We start from the raw sequence: 22,590 nt of genomic DNA, 5'->3' as shown, positions 1-22,590 counted from the left end.
TTTGCACACATGTCAGGAGGAATTTTGGTCCACTCCTCTTTGCAGATCATCTCTAAATCATTAAGAGTTCTGGGCTGTCGCTTGGCAACTCGCAGCTTCAGCTCCCTCCATAAGTTTTCAATGGGATTAAGGTCTGGTGACTGGCTAGGCCACTCCATGACCCTAATGTGCTTCTTCCTGAGCCACTCCTTTGTTGCCTTGGCTGTATGTTTTGGGTCATTGTCGTGCTGGAAGACCCAGCCACGACCCATTTTTAAGGCCCTGGCGGAGGGAAGGAGGTTGTCACTCAGAATTGTACGGTACATGGCCCCATCCATTCTCCCATTGATGCGGTGAAGTAGTCCTGTGCCCTTAGCAGAGAAACACCCCCAAAACATAACATTTCCACCTCCATGCTTGACAGTGGGGACGGTGTTCTTTGGGTCATAGGCAGCATTTCTCTTCCTCCAAACACGGCGAGTTGAGTTCATGCCAAAGAGCTCAATTTTTGTCTCATCTGACCACAGCACCTTCTCCCAATCACTCTCGGCATCATCCAGGTGTTCACTGGCAAACTTCAGACGGGCCGTCACATGTGCCTTCCGGAGCAGGGGGACCTTGCGGGCACTGCAGGATTGCAATCCGTTATGTCGTAATGTGTTACCAATGGTTTTCGTGGTGACAGTGGTCCCAGCTGCCTTGAGATCATTGACAAGTTCCCCCCTTGTAGTTGTAGGCTGATTTCTAACCTTCCTCATGATCAAGGATACCCCACGAGGTGAGATTTTGCGTGGAGCCCCAGATCTTTGTCGATTGACAGTCATTTTGTACTTCTTCCATTTTCTTACTATGGCACCAACAGTTGTCTCCTTCTCGCCCAGCGTCTTACTGATGGTTTTGTAGCCCATTCCAGCCTTGTGCAGGTGTATGATCTTGTCCCTGACATCCTTAGACAGCTCCTTGCTCTTGGCCATTTTGTAGAGGTTAGAGTCTGACTGATTCACTGAGTCTGTGGACAGGTGTCTTTCATACAGGTGACCATTGCCGACAGCTGTCTGTCATGCAGGTAACGAGTTGATTTGGAGCATCTACCTGGTCTGTAGGGGCCAGATCTCTTACTGGTTGGTGGGGGATCAAATACTTATTTCCCTCTGCAGAATGCAAATAAATTCATATACTTTCCACAATGTGATTTTCCGGATTTAATTTGTGATGTGCTATCTCTCACTGTTACCAATAACCTACCCTTCAATTATGGGCTGCTCATGTCTTTGTCAGTGGGCAAACTTACAAAATCAGCAAGGGATCAAATACTTATTTCCCCCACTGTATATGCATTCCCACAGGTATTTTAGAAAAGGCTCCGCACCAACATATCCTTTTCTAAAATCCCACTGGAACTGAGCATGCTTCCACCTGAAAAATCTCAATTCTGTTGTCAACGTTCTATGTAAAATGGGTCTCTTATCTTATAAATCTCCGAGCTACATGACCAACTTGATCGATCTACCCTTCAGAAACACTTCGGAATCTTCTCGAAACAATTAGAAAATTTAAAATAAATAAATAATATATACAGGTAGAAAAATACATTTTGACAATCATATCATTTTCTTTAATGCCTTCAGGACCTCTTTGTTCCTTAAGGTGTAGATTACTGGATTCAATAGAGGAGTCACAACTGTGTAGAACACAGCTATTACCTTATCTATTGGAAACGGATGATTCCCTGAAGGCCTAACATACATATACATAACACATCCAAAAAAGATGGACACCACAATGAGGTGGGAGGCACAAGTAGAGAAGGCCTTACGGCGCCCAGATGCGGACGGGATTCTTAATATTGTTTGTATAATAAAAGTATACGAAATTAAAGTAAAAGAAAAGGTAATGGAAAGCATTAGAGCGATATATACAGAAAGGGCCACTTCAATTTTAACATACCTCATGCAAGAAAGTTCCAGGAGAGGCCCTGGGTCACACAGGAAATGATTAATCTTATTTGGGCCACAAAATGGCAACCTTGATATTAATGATATAGGAAACAAAGACCAGAGAAACCCAACAATCCAGCAAGAAGCAACAAAGAACCAACTTTTGTTATTGCTCATTAAGATGTTGTAGCGGAGAGGGTGGCAGATGGCTAGATATCGATCATAACCCATGATGGTGAGAAGAAAACACTCGATTGTGCCAAAAGAGAAGAAGAAATAAAATTGTAGGAAGCAGCCATTGAAAGAAATAGAATTAATTTCAGATAGAAAGCCAGAAAGCATTTTGGGGACCGTGCTGGTTGTGTACCAGATTTCAACGAAAGACAGGTTGCCCAGGAAAATGTACATAGGTTTGTGAAGGGAAGTGTTGGACCATACCAACATGATGATGGATATGTTTCCAACCAACGTGAGAGTGTAGATCACTAGGAACAGTGCAAATAGAGCAGCCTGTGAACTTCCGTTGGTTGTGAGTCCGTAAAAAATAAATTCTTTCACATCTGTTTGGTTTCCTCCTAGCATCCTTCCAATATTTAATCTGAAAGAAGTAAGAACAGGTAAAACATAGGAAAAGGAAATTTAATTCATTAATTTAATTGAGGTTTTAAGGGGTATTTACAAGAGAGAAGCAGGTAAAAATGATCAGGTTTTTTTTTCATCTCCCGTGTCATTGCCCCAAAATGAAAATGAAGACTAACCAAAATGAAATGAACAATGTGGCAAATGTCAGTAAAAGTGCGCCCTCTAAACAGTGTCCTTCCCCCGAGGTCGCCCAAATCAGCATAATCGAAAGCCGATTTTTTGCGTCCTCATCTGCTTTCTGTCGTGAGGACGACCAAAGTTCATGGGGGCATGTCGGCAGTGTACCGAAGGCGGGACAGGGGCGTGGTTAAGAGATGGGCGTCCTCGGCCGATAATGGAAAAAAGAAGGGCGTCCCTCACGAGCATTTGGTCGGCTTTACTTGGTCCCTTTTTTTCACGACCAAGCCTCGAAAAGGTGTCCGAACTGACCAGATGACCACCGGAGGGAATCGGGGATCACCTCCCCTTACTCCCACAGTGGTCACCAACCCCCTCCCACCTTAAAAAAATTTTAAAAACATTTTTTACAGCCACTATGCCAGCCTCAAATGTCATACCCAGCTCCATCACAGCAGTATGCAGGTCCCTGGAGCAGTTTTTAGTGGGTGCAGTGCTCTAAAGGCAGGCGGACCCAGGCCCATCCCCCCACCTGTTACACTTGTAGTGGTAATATGAGCCCTCCAAAACCCACCCAAAACCCACTGTTCCCACATGTAGGTGCCCTCTTCATCCCTAAGGGCTATGGTAGTGGCGTACAGTTGTGGGGAGTGGGTTTTAGGGGGGGGGTTGGGGGGCTCAGCACACAAGGTAAGGGAGCTATGCACCTGGGAGCAATTTCTGAAGTCCACTGCAGTGCCCCCTAGGGTGCCCGGTTGGTGTCCTGGCATGTGAGGAGGACCAGTGCACTATGAATGCTGGCTCCTCCCATGACCAAAGGGCTTGGATTTGGTCGTTCTGAGATGGGCGTCCTCAGTTTCCATTATGGCCAAAAACCGGGGACGACCATCTCTAAGGTCGACCTAAATGTTGAGATGTGGGCGTCCCCGACCGTATTATCGAAACGAAAGATGGACGTCCATCTTGTTTCGATAATACGGGTTTCCCCGCCCCTCGCCGGAAAGTCCTTAGAGATGGACGCCCTTAGAGATGGTCGTCCCCGTTCGATTATGCCCCTCTTACTGTCTAATACTAGACCCTATCGGGATGATACCAAATCACTTTGCAAAAACAGGCAGGTTTAAGCATTAGTATACAATAGTAAGAATGACAGAGGCCACTGGCACTTTTTTGACTTAACATAAGCTTCTGGAGACATGTCTACTTCATCATGTACGACCTCATCCATCCTTGTTCTTAAAAGCTTATGCCTCAATAAATTGGTTTGTGTATAATGACACCAGCCTCTGCCATTTTTAGATTTGAGAATCTATAAAGATGTCTATTTGGATAACCTTGTGGGAATCATAGGTTATTATACTGAAAACATACCAGAAATGCAAAGCTGTACAGTCATTCCTTTGGCTGAATCAGTAAAATTAACAAAAAGGGGCTGATGTTCAGCCGGCGGAAGACAGCCCACAAGAGTACCTTGATCTGAGCTAACTCCAGGTATTCAATGCCGGGCCGTTTCCAGTGACCAGCAGAGAATATCCATTTCTTTTTTTTGGCCAGTTCTAACTGAACTGGCTGGTTAAGCTAATAGTGGGCAAAGAAAGAACTTCTATTTATGCAGTCAGATTTGCTCGCTAAACTTAGCTGGTCGGTGCTGAATATTGCTGGTTATTGTGCAGTATAGCCGGTCAACTTTTTGGCGCTGACCGCAAATATTCAGTGGAGATAACCAGCTATCTCACATTAAATATTAGCAGTCAGCCAGCTAAATGCTATTTAACCGGCCAGGAACCGTTCCTGGGAGGTTAAAAAGCACTGAATATCAGGGAAAAATACCTTATATAAATAAATTTCACTACATTGTAAGAATAAATAGGTCAATATTGAGCTGGTAGCAGTCAGTGTTTTTATTAATGTTGACTGTCATTCACTATAGTAGACCAAGCTATCCAGTGCCCTCTGCATTACCTGTACTATTCTTTAATGATGCACATGTCTTGATTTAGTCACACTTTTGATGGATACCCAAGACTTGGGAAGGGTTTTATTTGGACAGCGCACCTGAGCCTTAACTTTCTAGGCGCAGCTGAGGTTACTTTTGGCTTTGTCCTAGGTGCTTGGCAGCTAACAATCCCCAGTATTGTCCTGCGATGAGCAGGAAACCTAGAAGTCTTGCCAGTGCATCTTTTCTAGCAAAAAAGGTGCCGGTACTCAAATGCCAGGCCACCCTTCAAGGATGGGGGTGATCACTGAGGAACCCACCCACAACAGCCAGGCCTCCTGCAACCAGTCACAGAATCTATGACAAGGCAAAATTGTTGTGTAGAGCCTGAGCTCTTTCATTAAAGCTTGGAGTCCACGGGTCAATTTTAGCAGACAATGGAAAAGGTGCCGGTACTCAGTACCCCCTCAAAAAAAGCCCTGAGTCTTGCTTGCTTTGGACAGACTCTCAAACACTGCCAGATGGTCTGTAGTGATGCCAATAAATCTCTCCCTCCTCCTTACACCTAGTAGAATGGCTTTAGTAATTAAAATTAGCCATAATTCTGTGTCCACGTGTCCACAGTTTACGTTTTATGAAAAAGTGGGCAAGAAATCTTTCCTACTTCCAAGGTGTCACTTGGAAAAACTTGGGGAAACAGGTTATAAGCAACAATGTGCATTTGCTCCATGATCTGGACTTTACCTGTGGTGGCCACACTAGGGTTCTACTCGTTGAAGTAGCATCCTATATATACTTATGATTTTTAATGATGGCAGCAACTATGCAGAGGTTCAGAAGAAGGACAGATATCAGAAAAGAATATAAGGAAAGGGGAGTGATCAATTTGTTTAAGTGATTAGGGGCGTCTTTTACTATGATGCGCTCACGTTTTTAATGCGTGCTAAAATTGTTGGCGCACTAAACGTTAGAGATGCCCATGCATTCCTGTGCATCTCTAACATTTCGTCCACCCCAGGGGCGTATCTGTAATGGGGCCAACGGGTGCCTGGCCCCCGTACATTTGGCCCTGGCCCTCGCTACCACCGCCAACCCCCCCTGTGCTGCCAAGGGAAGCCTATGGGGGGGGGTGAAAAACGGCCCCCACACTTCGGGGTCTGGCCCCCCCTACCAGGGAAAGTCAGATACGCCCCTCCACCCAAAGGGGCATAAGTGAGTTATCTTAAAGTAGAGATTGCTGGATTTCATGAGATGCATTTAATTATTTGTTTGCTTATCTGCGCTAATTTCTGTATCCAGAAACTGTAAAGGAAAGACTTGTAGGTGATGGAAGGGTGAAGTAGGCATTCCTACAACCCCTCCCCCAAACACACACTCACACACACACATCTGTTTACTGAATCTCTATGTCAGGAATCAATCATTTTATTATTATTGCTGTTTCTCTTTCAATTAGCTTGATTCCACACAAACTGATAAGACTTCTGTGCAAGTGAAGGCTATAATTTTGCCATATTCCATTTATTATTGTCTTTATTTGGTTAAAATGTTGGTTAAAATATAAAAAAATATGATTGAAAAGAACAGATGTGCAACTTACTGTGACTGAGGTTTTGAAGTCTTCAGGACATCATGACCTATTTCATTATTTCATTTTCAGTCAGGTGGATGTAGGAATTGATGATTTGGGTCTGGAAATCTGGGAAGCTGCTTTGTCAAGAAAGAGTCCTCCCTTTTGTCGATGGCACAAGTTGTCTCCACCTTTCTTCTCTTACTGCAACACCTGCAGTGCACACCAGTGGCTTTAGCTGCCAGCTGACACTCAGAGGAACTCCACTGGAGACAGCATTCCCCATCCTGGTTTTATAAAGGCTTATGTTCCTGACACGTCGACAGTACCCAGAGAGACTAATCTGCACGTTGCCGATCACTGAGTCATAGAAGTTTGGAAGACGTTCTCGGCTTCTATTAATACACAGTTTGTTTGGGGCTCTGTTTCATGTATTTCTAGCATGATAGAGGCAGAGTTAATAATCGAGTTGTTGGTGATACCATGTTATTAGCTTAATGTATCTAAGCTGTCAAGAGTTATCTCTCTTCTGCAGGCCAATGAAAGCTTGCCAGAGATATATTAAGCTAGTCCAGTTTGATTGTCGACACTTATTAACACTGCATTTACAATTCTCTAGCATCACAGAATATACCGGTTGAAGATGATTAGTTTATACTATCACTACATCGACATGCAAGCATGGACAAAGTTTGTGGAAATATGTAATGGCCACCCCTTAGCATAAGGAGGAAACCTGGCAGCTGGAATGTAAAGATCTCTCTCCTCTCGCCAATCACCACTTTGATCAGGCTAATAATTCCTTTGCCCTGGATGTCTGTTCGTCTCCTACCCCCTCCATCTTAATGCTAGGCTTCTATTTTTTTTTTTTTTATTGAACATTTCTATACTTTACATCACAAGCAAAATACAAGGAAAACTTCAGAAAACATACAATATCGTCTATGATCCAAAGATAATACCAACAAGAAATAATAAATTGCATCCATCTTTAGCCCACATTATGGGAAAAAGAGAGAATACAACATGTCCCTGTTAAAAACTTACTAAATTAGCACTCTCACATTTCCTTTTTCCTTATCTCTTATTTTTTTCTGTTTGTCTGTCTTGAATAGATTGTAAGCTCTGTTGAGCAGAGACTGTCTCTTACATATTTAGTGTACAGTGCAGTCACGCAGGGGCGTAGCCACGGGCGGGCCTGGACGGGCCCAGGCCCAGCCACTTTTGCTCCAGGCCTGCCCACCCTAACTAGCCCGAACCCAACCAGTGACGTAGCTCTCCCAAGCGAGGCTCCAATCTTTTCCTGCCTCTTCTGCCCGCTCTCCCCGTCCGCAAGTTCTGCTTACTTTTACTGCCCTGTAGCACCATTCTCCCTCCAGCACCAGCGATTTCCATAGCCAGCCTTCTGCCAGCGTGCATCGTCGGGGCCTCTCCTTAGGCGCGCCCCGCCTACTCTGCAACTTCCTGTTTTCCGCAAAGGTGGGACGCGCGCCTGAAGAAGGCCCCGACGACGCACGCTGGCAGAAGGCTGACTATGAGAATCGCTGGTGCTGGAGGGAGAACGGCGCTTCAGGGCAGTAAAAATGACCAGACCACGCAGACGGGGAGAGCGGGCAGAAGAGAGGGAGAAATGCAAAACTCGGGAGGGGATGGAGAAGGGAGAAAGCGCTGCCCAAGACCAGAGTGGAAGTGAACCTATCTAGTCCACTGTGAGCAAGGTAAGGAAGCCAATTTGTAATCTGTTTCCACTTTCCACCCCCCTTCTCCCCCGCGCAGCCATCATTTCAGTTCACTCAAAACAAAGCAGAGAAAATTTTGTGCCCACCTACTTTGGGCTCGGGCCCATCCAAAACTGGCTGTCTGGCTACGCCACTGGTGCAGTGTATATAGAAGTTCTTTTAATCTCCCCTCTACAGAAAATTAAAAGATTGCACCCAAAACTATTCAGATTAACAAATAAGAAAGGCCTCTGACTGAGTAGATTCATGAAAGACATAGGAGATATTTCACTGAAGTGTGCTACACACTTAGGGGTCTTTTTATTAAGCGTCAGGTAAAAGCACCTTGCGGTAGTGGGGGGGGAGGGGCTATTTTTCCTCTATGCCAGGTCCCTTTTTATTCATTCATTCATACATTTCAGTATTTATTTACCGATTAGACCTAAGCAGTTTACAGTTTCATTTTACAGGTACTGGGTCTGTCCCTAGTGGGCTCATAATCGTAGTACATTGTACTACTGTTGTAACTTGCCCAGGGTCACAAGGAGCTGCAGAGGGAATTGAACCTGATTCCACTGGATCTCAACCTACTGCTGACCATCAGACAGTAGTAGGCATTGAACCCAGTTCCACAGGTCCGCAACCCGCTGCACTAACCATTAGGCCACTCCTCCAACTGGTAAACTGCTCCCCCCCCCAAAAAAATGGCCATGCGGTAAGATAATTCTTACCATGTGGCCATGCGACAGGGAGCACTTACCGCCACCCACTGAGGCGGTAGTAAGGGCTCCTGCGGTAGCCCAGCGGTAACCAGGCAGTGCCCGATTACGACTGGGTTAACGCCATGCTAGGGGAAAAAAAATTCCCAGAGCACCAGAAATGGCAAATGCTCCAGCTGGAACTACCATCAGCAGCCCTGCGCATACATTTTTGGAATGTCCATGACCCATCTATTCCCTGCCCATGGCCATGGCTTGTTAGCTAATTAAGGGGTTCGTTTTACAAAGGCGCAGTAAAAAGTGACCTGTGGTAGCGTAGGCGTGGGTTTTGGGTGCTCGCAGAATTCTTTTTCAGTGCACCTACAAAAAAAATGCCACAATTGCAGACATCCCTTTGGAGAGGAGTTTTACAAGCTCGTTTCGCTTTTTAATATATATATTTTTTTTATATATATATTCTTTAGAAGAGAGGAGACACACAGATCTTAGATAGTTTTGTTTTGTTATTTCCCTTGGAGTACACGTTGAGAGCTACATTCTCTGAGGTTATAAAGACCCCTGAGGCAGGCCTTAGGGCCGAAACACGGCCGTGTCGGGTCATTCTTATGTACATCAAGTTTTTAAATTTTTAATTTTCAGGTGAATAAAAAAATTTTTTGGTATCCTCATCTACTCTCCTCACTTTTTGTTTTATATTATCCATCTATTCCCTGCCCATTGCCATGGCTTGTTAGCTAATTAAGGGGTTCGTTTTACAAAGGCGCAGTAAAACGTGACCTGTGGTAGCGTAGGCATGGGTTTTGGGTGCTCGCAGAATTCTTTTTCAGTGCACCTACAAAAAAAATGCCTTTTTTTAAAAATAATGTTTGCCGAAAATGTACGTGCGGCAAAATCAAAATTGCCATGCGTCCATTTTGGGTCTCAGACCTTACTGCCAGCCATAGACCTAGAGATAAAGAATCTGCGTGGTAATGACCTACGCGAGTCAGATGCCACTTGACGCATGTTGGGCATGCGTAGACGCTTATGCGGCTTAGTAAAGGGACCCCTAGGTTATGCACATTATTTAGGTTTCCATGTTAACCAGGAGCAGGTACTATCCCTTAATCTGAATGTTAATGCACAACCTGCAATGGTAAATACTACCACTACTATAAATCATTTCTATAGCGCTACCAGTCGTACGCAGCGCTTCACAATTGAACATGAAGAAAAGACAGTCCCTGCTCAAAAGAGCTTACAATCTAAATCAGGACAGACAGACAGGACTAATAAGGTATAAGTGTAGGACAGACAGAAGGACACATAGGGAAAGGGACTATTGAAGAGAGGAAGACAAGATAAAGGTTACGAGCAGGTGACAAGTTAGGAATCAAAAGCAGCTTCAAACAGGTAGGCCTTTAGCCCGGAAACCCCCATTTGGTGTGTTAGTTTTGCAACTGCTGCACGTTAATTTTCTGTGTTAAAGTGTCAAGTGCAAAATCTAACACACACTTCAGTAAAAGGACCACACAGTGTAAATATATTTAGCAAACCCAAAATCCCTACAGTCAATGTTTCATGACCTTTTTCACCGCTTTAATGAACTCCTTGTTCCGTAGGCTGTAGATCACAGGGTTAAGCAAAGGAGTCACAATGGTATAGAGCACAGCCACCATCTTATCAAAATACAACGGATGCTTCCCTGATGGTCGGACATACATATACATAGCACATCCGAAAAACATGATCACCACAGTCAGATGAGAAGCACAAGTAGAGAAGGCTTTGCGGCGCCCAGTTGAGGAAGGGATTCTTATTGTTGTGTGTATGATGAAAATATATGAGATGCAGGTCAAGGAGAAGGTTATGAGGAGCATTGATGAGGTGCATATAGAACACGCAACTTCTATTGCAAAATCTCTCACACAAGAAAGTTCCAGTAGTGGACCTGTATCACACAGGAAATGATCGACTTCATTCTCTGCACAAAAGGGCAGCTGAGATATTAAACTGACAGGTACAACAGACAAGAGAAGCCCAATGATCCAGCAGAAAGCAGCAAGGCAGGAACAGATCCTGCTGCTCATTAATATGTTGTAGCGGAGAGGTTGGCAGATGGCTAGATAGCGATCATAACCCATGACGGCAAGAAGGAAACATTCAGTTGTACCAAAGGTGAATAAGAAAAAAAACTGTATGAAGCAACCAGTGAATGAAATTCTGTTATCTTGCGACAGGAAACCAGATAACATTTTTGGCACAGTGCTAGTTGTGTACCAGATTTCGACAAAAGATAAATTTCCGAGGAAAAAGTACATGGGCTTATGAAGAGAAGCGTTGGACCACACCAACATGATTATCGATATATTACCAAACAATGTGAGGAAGTAGATGACAAAGAACAGTGTAAATAGAAGAGCCTGTCCTCCTCCGTTGATGGAAAGTCCACGGAGAATGAATTCCTTGACTTCTGTTTGGTTTCCTTCCCACATTCTTTCAACGTTTAAACTGGAAGGAAAAAGGAGATCTAGAGCTTTGGAAAGAGAAGAACATTTATTAATTAAATTCAGATTGTTTTTCTTATTGGATCACAATTTCATCTAATGACACCTTCACAATATTCTGTTATCATTGCTCTTATACAGGGATAGAGTTAAAAAATAATCAGAGTAGGCGATTTCCTTTGTACAAACGGCCAACTAAATATTAATACAGGTGAACTAACATATCAAAAGGCTCTATCTACATGTAAAATGGAAAAACTCAAAATCCATGTGCATAGTACACTTATCTTCACAGCTGTAAGACCACTGAACATAGTAACGTTGTAACATAGTAGATGACAGCAGAAAAAAGACCTACATGGTCCATCCAGTCTACCCAACAAGATAAACTCATATGTGCTACTTTTTGTGTATGCCTTAGTTTGATTTGTATCTGCCATTTTCAGGGCACAGACCGTAGAAGTCATGCCCGGCACTAGCCCTGCCTCCCAACCACCAGCCCTGCCTCCCCCTCACCCAAATCACTGCAGGCAGTTCATTATGCAGTCATAATTCAACACAATATTCCAGCACACTGGAAATCAATCCTTGACAGGGACCGGGAACCCCCCGTTATGTATTCTTCTTCAGGAGAAAAACAAATCAAGTATTTTCACAACAAGATCACAAAATGGCGATAATGGGTTTAAAAAAAGCTTGCAAAAACATACAGAACCTGATGACATCATCCAATAACAAACAGCCAATCAAACATAGTGTCATCAGGTTTTCTATGTTTTTGTGAGCGTTTTTAACCCACACTACCGCAGGCCAGTTTTGCCATGGCTTAGTAAAAGGACCCCTCAATTTAGCATGAGTTAACCTACCAAGTAACATGTTTAGTTGATTAACGTGTATTAAAAAGTCAAATGAACCAAACATTTCTTTCAAAAAAAAGAGTAAAAGTTCAAAAATTAGCCAAAAGTGAACATTTTTCTCCTTAGACTCATTGTTAGTGGAGGAGTAGCCTAGTGGTTAGTGCAGTGGACTTTGCTCCTGGAGAACTGGGTTCAATTCTCACTACAGCTCCTTCTGACTCTGGGCAAGTCACTTAACCCTCCATTGCCCCTGGTACAAAATAAGTACCTGAATATATGTAAACCGCTTTGAATGTAGCTGCAAAAACCTCAGAAAGGCAGTATATGAAGTCCCAATTCCCTTTCCCTTATGACATCACAGTATCAGAAGTGAGCCGAGTATCAGGCAATCAAGCCATTGTGACATCACTGATGAGGTTGGCTCTTATTGGTGGAATGAGTGGAGGAGTAGCCTAGTGGTTAGTGCAGTGGACTTTGATCCTGGGGAACTGAGTACCTGAATATATGTAAACTGCTTTGAATGTAGTTGCAAAAACCTCAGAAAGGCAGTATATCAAGTCCCATTTCCTTTTCCCCATCACTACGAAGGAGCCAGGCTTTGTTTTACTGAATATGTAAACCATCTCAAATGAATAATGTTCAGGGAGTTGGTATAAACCATTATAAATAATCACCATTAAAGAACTATTTTGTTTCCTAAATCTTGACAAATGGAACTGGAAACATTTTAGACAACATCATCATGACACATGGCTTTTATTTAAAATCACATTGTCCAATTGGAATAAAGTGGGGCAAAGTTATTTGTGACCTATTGAGAGAAAAGGTATCAAAAATGGGGTATATGACTTATTTATACCACAAGATACAGGGATATCAACTGTAGAATCCTGCAAAATTTCAGCCTCCGGTATGGACTAACTGCTGTATTCTTTATATGGTGCACAGAGTAGCGTGCGTAAATTTGTGCGTCTGGCCAGTTGATGCACACTACTAAATTGTTTAACGAGTCATTAGTCATGATAAGTGGCCGGTAATGGCCACTTATCACTAATTGAACTTGATTGGTATTTACACGTGCTTCTTTCAAAGTGTATTCTATAAAGAGGTGCACATAAATTCTAACGCACGCAGCCAAAATGGGAGCATGGTCATGGGAGGAGCATAGGAATGTCGGTGCCATCAATCAAATGTATATGCGTTGTTATACAATTTGGGCTTATGTGTATAGATTTAGGTGCAGGCAGTAGTGTGCTGGTAAATTTTTAACAACAGGCTCTCTCCCCGGTCCACCTCTGTGCCCACCCCACAACCGGCTCTCTCCCCGGTCCACCTCTGCGCACGTCCCCCCACAACAGGTGCGCTCCCTGGTCCACCTCTGCGCGCACCCCCCCCCACACACACACACACACAACAGGCTCTCTCCCCGGTCCACCTCTGCACGCCCCCCCCCCACAAAAGGCTCTCTCCCCGGTCCACCTCTGTGCGACCCCCCCACAATGGGCTCTCTCCCCGGTCCACCTCTGCGCCCCCCCCAAATTGCAGAGCTGGCTATAGCCAGGGAGAGAGCCTGGGAGGGGGGCAATGCATTACTCCAGGAAGACTGAGCTTCTGTGGTGCAGAGCAAGCCAGCTCTGCTCGTCTCCTCCTCCCCCGCCCCCACCCCATGCGAGCTACAGGGTCCCAGTCTCTGAGTCCAGTACATACCTCAAGAAGGCAAACTGGTTGTCCAGTGGATTCTTCGGGGCAGGCAGAAAGATCCCCAATCTTTCCTGCCCGCTGCCGGCGCTGACTCTCCCACGGCGCTACTGCATCGCTCTTCAAAATGGCCGCTGACATTTACAAGGGCGGCCTCCAAGACTTCAGCAGAAGTCTCGGCAGCCATTTTTAAAGAGCGATCCGGCAGCGGGCAGGCAAGACTGGGGATCTTTCCTGCCTGCCCTGAAGAATCCACTGGACAACCAGGGTGGTTGCCTTCTTCAGGTATGTACACTGGACTCGGAGCCTGGGACCCTGTAGCTCGGGGGAGGGAGGGAGGAGAGCCGACTCACCCTGAAGAACAACTGGCTCACAAGATGGTAAAAAATGTAACAACCGGCTCTTGCGAGCCGGCTCCAGCACACCACTGGGTGCAGGCATTATTTACACAAGCTTTTCACTGGCATAAATGGCCACGCCGAAATCTATGCACATCCACCCGGCCAATGCGTATTCTATAAACCACATCAGAATTTAGATGCGGCTTATGGAATAAACTTTTTGTCACATCCATCGGACATGCCTAGATTTAGCGTGCCATTTATAGAATCGGATCCTAAATTGCTTCTTTAAAAAATGAGAGAAATGTTTATCAATAAAAAAGCAATTAACGCTCAGAAACCACATAACTCATAGTTTTTAGGCTTGAGAACATGAAAAACATCAGTTGTTAAATAAAAGTTGCATAGCCCATTTCTACTGATCCTACAATATGCACAACTTTCAAAAATGTAAGTTGCCCAACCTTACCTTTCCAAACTTTTATAACCTTTATCTCTGTTATTTGTAAGCCCACTTTTAGTATCTTTTTGCTCAGTGGATCACATTTTTTTTGTACTTTTCAAAAGCAGTTCCAGTTTCTCTCTCTGTGAGTCTTCTGTGCCATGAGTGTGTTTTGCCTCAAGCAGCGTGATACCTGCCTTAGGCTTCAAATAAGCAAAATTACATCCCAATTTATTTACAGTGAAAATCATGGAAAAAAGCGATATCAGGATTGGAAGTGAATAGGTTTCAATAAAATGTAGATGTATTCCTAAGAACACAATGGAAAGTTTCATAATCATTTTTTTTTTTAGGGGTCAACAGAATTACCTTAAGAAGAAAGCTAGATTTTATGAGAACTTTATAAAGTGACAGCAATCTGTGTTTTCTCCTTATGGTCTTGGGATTGCAGATTTCCGCACCCAGAAAGGACAAGCAAAGAAAATCTTATAAATTTAATGAGAGTACGAGAATGAATACCCCAGGGAAAGGTCACTGCAATCACCTTATACTACTACTACTACTTAACATTTCTAGAGCGCTACTAGGGTTACGCAGCGCTGTACAATTTAACAAAGAGAGACAGTACTACTGTTGCCTTTTATTGGAATTAGCTTAATCTTCTGAAAACTTTGCTACTTACTGTTCTTGAGGTCTTGAAGTCACCAGGATGAAATGCAAGAGTTAAATTATTCACTCTTCAGCCACATAGTCCAGGCTGATGAATAAATTGATGGGCTGACTCCAGAATTTTGATGGCTAGTTGAGAAGAATCCTCTTCCTTGTCAATCGCAGAAGCTTCCCTGTCCTCTACCGTCCCCTTTATCACCCCCACTAACTTGGAGGCTGAGATTTCAGCTTTAGGTTCAGACTCTTCTTTCAGAGGAACTCAGACGAGGACAGCGTCTCCCCTCTTGCTTTTATAGAAGGTTATACTTCTGACAGGCTGACAGTACCCAGAGAGATTAAACTGCAAGTCATTATCACTAAACTTTGGAAGCCGTGCCGTGTTTCTGGCATCACAGAATGCTGTGATTAGTGATAATTAGTTTTTCTTAAAACTTCTGGCAAAGGACCTTGATTTACACACATTGGACTAGATTCTACATATGGCGACTGACAAATCGGCACTGAAAATATTTACGCCTAGGCGTAATTTAGGCATGGTTTATAAAATACACCTAGATTATTTATTATTATTATTTATTACATTTGTACCCTGCGCTTTCCCACACACAGCAGGTTCAATGCGGCTTACATAGTAAATAGAATTACAAAGTATTATAAGGAAAATATTACAAATTGTAATAAACAGTAATAGTAAGGTTTTAAAAATATGTGAATTGAACATGGAAAGGCAAACAAGGTATGATAGGCAAAAGGAAAGAGACTGGGAGGGGTATGGTGTATGGAGATGGACAGTGGCGTACCAAGGGGGGTGCGGTGGGGGCGGTCCAAGTCCAAGTAACCTGTTCCAGGGCAGAGGGAGCATGGAAATGAACGACGCGCGCGGCACCCCCACCCAGCGGCGTGCACCCGGGGGGTTCTTTCACCGGGGTGGGGGGGTGTCCCTTCACCGGGGGGGGGCGCGCTGCACGGGGGGGCGCTGCAACCGGGGGGCGGGGCGCATCGGCGATCCGCCACGGGTGTCAGCGCCCGTCGGAACGCCACTGGAGATGGTGAAGACTGGGGTATGAGTATAAGGAGTTTGGGAGACATGGATTAAGGTATAATCATCTTCAGAGCAGGAGATGTGTGGGTGGGCATAAAAAGGTTAGGTTGGGTCATTAGGGTAAGCTTGCTTGAAGAGATGTGTCCTCAACATTCACCTGAAGGGTATATAAACGTTAATTGTTTGGATGGATCTTGGCAGAGCGTTCCAAAGCTGGCTGCCCAAAAATGAGAAACTAGATGCATAGGAGGTTTTGTATTTAATTCTTTTGCAGTTAGGAAGGTGTAAATTGAGGTAAGTACGTGAGGACATTGATGTGTTTCTGATTGGGAGGTCGATTAGGTCATTCATGTAGCTAGGGGACTCTCCGTATATGATCCTATGAATCATTGTTTGGACTTTGAAGTTTTAGATGGTTGATAGAATAGGCCTAGCAGCCATGCCTATGCCTAACTCTAGGTACATCCATTTATGCCAAGTAAAACTTGGTGTAAATACCGACACCCACGTTAGGTGTGGAGAAGGTGTATTCTATAAACATGCATGTAGATTTTTAATATGCCCATGACCTGCCCATTCCACGGCCATGGTTATGACCCTTTTTTGCAGCGTGCATTAGAATTTATGTGCACCACTTTACAAAATACGCTTAGCAAGTTGTGTGCGTAAATTCTAATTAATGCCAATTAGTATCAACAGTTGCTTGCTAAGTGCTTTAGTCCTTACTACACTGACCAGGAGAGTATTCCAGGCATCCACTATGCTCTCTGTGGAAAAGTATTTCCTGATATTAATGCTATGTCTACTACCCTACAACCTCAATTCATATCCTCTAAGGGAGAGTTGATTATGGGAAAGGAGAGAAAAAAGGAGAGAGAAGAGAGGAAGAAGAAAAATATAAACGAGGGAATCTAATTTCTAACTCTTCCATCTCAATGTGAGACAAGGTTGACTTTGATTTAAATGTCTATAAAAAGACTTGAAATTCACTAGAGGTAAAGAACACATTACATAGGAGTGAATATTCAGCCCATGGTGGTAAGCTGCTTCCGGCCATGAGCTGAACTAAGCCCAGATATTTAGGACCCCTTTTACCAAGCTACCGTATTGTGTTGACATTGTAAATAGTATACCATGCCATACTTTGTATTGTTATTTGAATATTTTTACTGCTGTAATTGTCTATTTCTTATGCTTGATCTATTCTTACTGTACACCACCTTGAGTGAATTCCTTCAAAAAGGCGGTAAATAAATCCTAATAATAAATGAAAGTTAGGTCTTTCTTTTGGCAGGAAATGCCATGCAGCAAGTAAAGCAATTGTCATGTGGCCATTTTGGGGGCACATGACCTATTGAGGGGCAGTAAGGGCTCCCGCGCTAACCCAGCAGTAACCAGGCAGCGTGTGGCACTGCCCCGATTACCATTGGGTACACACCGGTGCTACAAAAATAAATATATTTTTGTAGCGCCAAGTATGATGGTGCGCTGGGGGTGGAAAGTACTGCCGGGCTGCTGCGGTAGCCCGCTGGTACTTCCTGTTTAGGGAGAGTTAAGTCCGCGTTGGGCTTACCGCTGCTTTGTAAAAGGGGCCCTCAATGCTGGGGCCTGCATGGCTCCCAGCAGTGAATAATTGGGTATAATCGCTGACTGGAAGTTAACTGGGTACTGGCCAATATTCAGACTGGTGCCCGATTAACTCGCTATAAAACGTTAGTGCAGCTGTTTTTCTGTCCTAACTTTGGAGGCCTTTCACCAAATGGTGGTGAAAGGTGGCCCATGGTGGCATTGGTACATAGATTGCCATGTGCTGAGGCCACCTTTTACCACAGCTGGTAAAAAAAAAAAAAGCCTTTATTTTAAAGGGCTAGAAAATGTCGTATGGTAATTAAAAAATTGCCGCTTGGCCATTTATTACATAAGTACATAAGTAATGCCACACTGGGAAAAGCACCAAAGGTTCATCGAGCCCAGCATCCTGTCCCCGACAGTGGCCAATCCAGGTCAAGGGCACCTGGCAAGCTACCCAAACGTACAAACATTTTATACATGTTATTCCCGAAATTGTGGATTTTCCCCAAGTCCATTTAGTAGCGGCAGTGCCGTAGCGAGGGCGGCTGACACCCGGGGCAGTTCGCCACTGTGCACCCCCCCCCCCCCCCCCGGGTGCAGCACAGTGCACGTGCGCACACCCCCCGGAGCACATTCTTACCAAAGAGGGCGGGCGGGAGGGCCGCTCCACCCCGAGTGCACGTCGATGGGAGCTGCGTCGGCTCCGCTGGTTCCCTGCTCTCTCTGCCCCGGAACAAGAAGTAACCTGTTCCGGGGCAGAGAAAGCAGTGAACCAGCGGAGCCGACACCCCCCCCAGCGGTGTGCATCCGGGGCGGACCGCCTCACCCCCCCTTCCTACGCCACTGAGTAACGGTCTATGGACTTGTCCTTTAGGAAACCGTCCAACCCCTTTTTAAGCTCTGCCAAGCTAACCGCCTTCACTACGTTCTCTGGCAACGAATTCTAGAGTTTAATTATGCGTTGGGTGAAGAAAAACTTTCTCCTATTTGTTTTAAATTTACTACACTGTAGTTTCATCGCATGCCCCCTAGTCCTAGTATTTTTGGAAAGCGTGAACAGACGCTTCACATCCACCTGTTCCACTCCACTCGTTATTTTATATACCTCTATCATGTCTCCCCTCAGCCGTCTCTTCTCCAAGCTGTATAGCCCTAGCCTCCTTAGTCTTACTTCATAGGGAAGTCGTCCCATCCCCGCTATCATTTTTGTCGCCCTTCGCTGCACCTTTTCCAGTTCTACTATATCTTTCTTGAGATGCGGCGAACAGAATTAAACACAATACTCAAGGTGCGGTCGCACCATGAAGCTCTTACCGCTTCCTATTTAGGGGGTGGTGAGGGCTCTGACGGTAACCCAGCGGTAATCGGACAGCATGCAGTGCTGCCCAGTTACATCCAGGCATAACCCCTGGTGTTAGAAAATACACTGGAAATGCATTGGAAATGGCACACAGGAAAATCAGAACATCACCCAGGCTCCTGAGAGAGCTTGGTGGTAGGGCCTATTTGCCGTGTGCCAAGCCGGTGGTAGTCCCATCACCCTTTGGTAAAAGGGCCCCTTTATACAGTTACTTACTGGTTAGCACTCTGAAATTTAGCTGGCTAGTGGTGGTGTTTTTCAACTACAGCCTAACTCCACCCCCGGACTGCCCATAAACTAGCTGGTTTCGGCATAGGCAGTTAGAGGGGAAAGGGAAATGGGACTTGATATACCGCCTTTCTGAGGTTTTTGCAAGTACATTCAAAGCGGTTTACATATATTCAGGTACTTATTTTGTACCAGGGCAATGGAGAGTTAAATGACTTGCCCAGAGTCACAAGGAGCTGCAGTGGGAATTCAACTCAGTTCCCCAGGATCAAAGTCCACTGCACTAACCACTAGGCTACTCCTCCACTCATTCCACCAATAAGAGCCAACCTCATCAGTGATGTCACAATGGCTTGATTGCCCGATACTCGGCTCACTTCTGATATTGTGATGTCATAAGGGAAAGGGAAATGGGACTTAATATACCGCCTTTCTGAGGTTTTTGCAACTACATTCAAAGCGGTTTACATATATTCAGGTACTTATTTTGTACCAGGGGCAATGGAGGGTTAAGTGACTTGCCCAGAGTCACAAGGAGCTACAGTGGGAATCAAACTCAGGTCCCCAGGATCAAAGTCCACTGCACTAACCACTAGGCTACTCCTCCACTATGGCACTATTCAGCAGTTTAAATCACTTTGAATATAATCCACGTGGTTTTCCATTGCCAAGTGAATATTTCAGTCCATTTTTTCATGTATATCTTTCTCAGATCGTTCTTCAATTCTTTTTGTAAATCTGTTCATGGCTTTTTTTGGGGTGATAGGCAACCACTTTTCAATGACGCAGAACACCAGGTAAGTTTTGTCCCCTTAGGAGGCTAAAAAGGAAAGGCAGACTACCACTGAATGAGGAACAGAAGAGGAAATGTTAAATCCAAAGAATAGGAGAATTTATACAGACGATTGCAGAGTAGCATTGTTTTAACTCACACAAACAAATGTTATTTTATGATCTTCTGGATGAAAAATTAAATTCATAAAACAATATGAAGACCTGTAAGAGAGAGATGGGTAGATAGATGCATATCAAAATAGATCGGAGAAAGAGGGATAGATAGATTGATAGATAGATAGATATATGTCCTGTGCATAATTATATATACTATATAGAAAAAATGTGCATCAAATATATCTATATTCCTTTAAAAAATATCAGGAAATGTTTACAGTGCAATTCCTACATATTTTAATCACTATGGGTATCCTGAAACTCTTACTGGCTATGGATCCCCCAGCTCAAGACACAAAAACAGATCAATAGTCAAAGAAAATATAGATGATAAGGTTTATTTGTAGCAACAACCCATAAACACAACTTTAAAACCATAATGCTACTTGGACATGTTTCACCCCAACTAGGGCAGCATCAGGGATTTAATACCTTTGAGCAGTTGTTTCATCAAACGCAACCCAAAGATAAAGAAAATCAACGAGAAGACAGATTTCTCTGTCTCTTCCAGATGTCCTCACTTTCATTTTGTGAGTTATGCAGATCTTACCCTCTATTGCTTGTTTATGGTGTCCCTGGAACAAATTTGAGAAATAGTATAATAAATATGTATAATATAGACAGAAGAATACATTTTTACAATCATATCATCTTCTTCAGTGCCTCCAGGACCTCCTTGTTCCTTAGGGTGTAGATTACGGGATTCAATAGAGGAGTCACAACTGTGTAGAACACAGCTATTACCTTATCTATTGGAAATGGATGATTGCCTGAAGGCCTAATATACATATACATAACACATCCAAAAAAAATGGACACCACCGTGAGGTGGGAGGCACAAGTAGAGAAGGCCTTAGAGCGTCCAGATGACGACGGGATTCTTAATATGGTTTGTATAATGAAAGTGTAAGAGATGAAGGTAAATAAGAAGGTAATGAAGAGCATTAGGGCAAAATATACAGTAATGACCACTTCAGTTCTCAAATACCTCACACAAGAAAGTTCCAGAAGAGGCCCTGGATCACACAGGAAATGATTAATCTTATTTGGACCACAGAATGGCAACTCTGATACTAATATTATAGGCAGCAAAGACCCAATGAACCCAATAATCCAGCAAGAAGCAGTAAAGAAAAAACATTTATTATTGTTCATTAAGGTATTGTAGCGGAGAGGATGGCAGATGGCTAGATATCGATCATAACCCATGACGGTGAGAAGAAAACTCTCAGTTGTACCAAATGAGAAGAAAAAATAAAATTGAATGAAACAACCACTGAAAGAAATAGAGTTAATTGTAGACAGTAAGCCAGAAAGCATTTTTGGGACCGTGCTGGTCGTGTACCAGATTTCAACGAAAGACAGATTGCCAAGTAAAATGTACATGGGTTTGTGAAGGGAAGTGTTGGACCATACCAACATGATGATGGATGTGTTCCCAACCAAGGTGAGAGTATAGATCACTAGGAACAGTGTAAATAGAGCAGCCTGTGAACTTTTATTGATAGTGAGTCCGTAAAGAATAAATTCTTTCACGTCTGTTTGGTTTCCTTCTTGCATCCTTCCAAAGTTTAACCTGAAAAAAGTAATGCATTGGAAAAGGAAATTAATTAACTAATTCAGTTAAGGTTTTTATTTTTATTTGGGGGAGGGGCGTTACTAACGTGATGAAGGAAATATTGCACGATTTATGACAAAAATGTATGTTAAATAGGGAAAAAAAACGTTCATTTTTACTTTAATGCGTGTTATTTTACCACAACAGAAGCTACATGATAATGAGATGTGAAACATGCAAAAGCTTGACAATCACCTTATTATTATGCAACTGAAATAACACAACATCCACGGATTTGATAAAAGTCATTGAAATATGCGCTCGCAAACCTGTGCGCATTGCCAATTTGTATGCATTAGTTAATTGCTTAACGAGCCAGTTATTCGTGTTAATTGTTACTAATTGGGAATTACATGTGCATTCTATTCTATAAGGATGTGTGCGTAAATCCTATTTCACACAATTTCAACAGGAGAGTGGTCAAGGGGTGTTAACAAATTTTGTGGGCATTGTTAAAGAATAGCACCTATCCATGCTTAACCTGGGCTCCAGCTTTTAGCAGGTGTAATTGCTGATGCCTTAAGTTAGGCATGGTTTAGGCACTTAGGCACTATTCTATAATGGGAAAGAGGTGATAATGATATTAATAGCCCTGTATACATAAGGTTTCATGTTGATGGCTGTTTTAGCTGAGCTTCTCAAATTGTAAAATGAGTAAAAATGACTTTATGGTTGTTGACTCTTATTTCTATGATTCCAGAAATAGAT

At 43.6% G+C, this 22,590-nt stretch overlaps 3 protein-coding genes across 3 annotated transcripts; all 3 read right to left on the bottom strand.

Moving 5' to 3' along the window:
- Positions 1–1,580: 1,580 nt before the first annotated feature.
- Positions 1,581–2,498, bottom strand: LOC115458071 (olfactory receptor 11G2-like). The gene has a single exon (XM_030187881.1). The coding sequence runs from the start codon at positions 2,496–2,498 to the stop codon at positions 1,581–1,583; it is 918 nt and encodes a 305-aa protein (XP_030043741.1).
- A 7,670-nt stretch (positions 2,499–10,168) lies between these two features.
- On the bottom strand, positions 10,169–11,092 carry LOC115457084 (olfactory receptor 11G2-like). Its single transcript, XM_030186507.1, has one exon. The coding sequence runs from the start codon at positions 11,090–11,092 to the stop codon at positions 10,169–10,171; it is 924 nt and encodes a 307-aa protein (XP_030042367.1).
- Positions 11,093–20,906: 9,814 nt separating this feature from the next.
- Positions 20,907–21,824, bottom strand: LOC115457856 (olfactory receptor 11H6-like). The gene has a single exon (XM_030187512.1). The coding sequence runs from the start codon at positions 21,822–21,824 to the stop codon at positions 20,907–20,909; it is 918 nt and encodes a 305-aa protein (XP_030043372.1).
- Between the last annotated feature and the right edge of the window lie 766 nt (positions 21,825–22,590).

Source organism: Microcaecilia unicolor, chromosome 14 (genome assembly GCF_901765095.1).
Source record: "Microcaecilia unicolor chromosome 14, aMicUni1.1, whole genome shotgun sequence".
NCBI lineage: Eukaryota > Metazoa > Chordata > Amphibia > Gymnophiona > Siphonopidae > Microcaecilia > Microcaecilia unicolor.
This window is presented reverse-complemented; position numbering and strand designations above follow the sequence as displayed.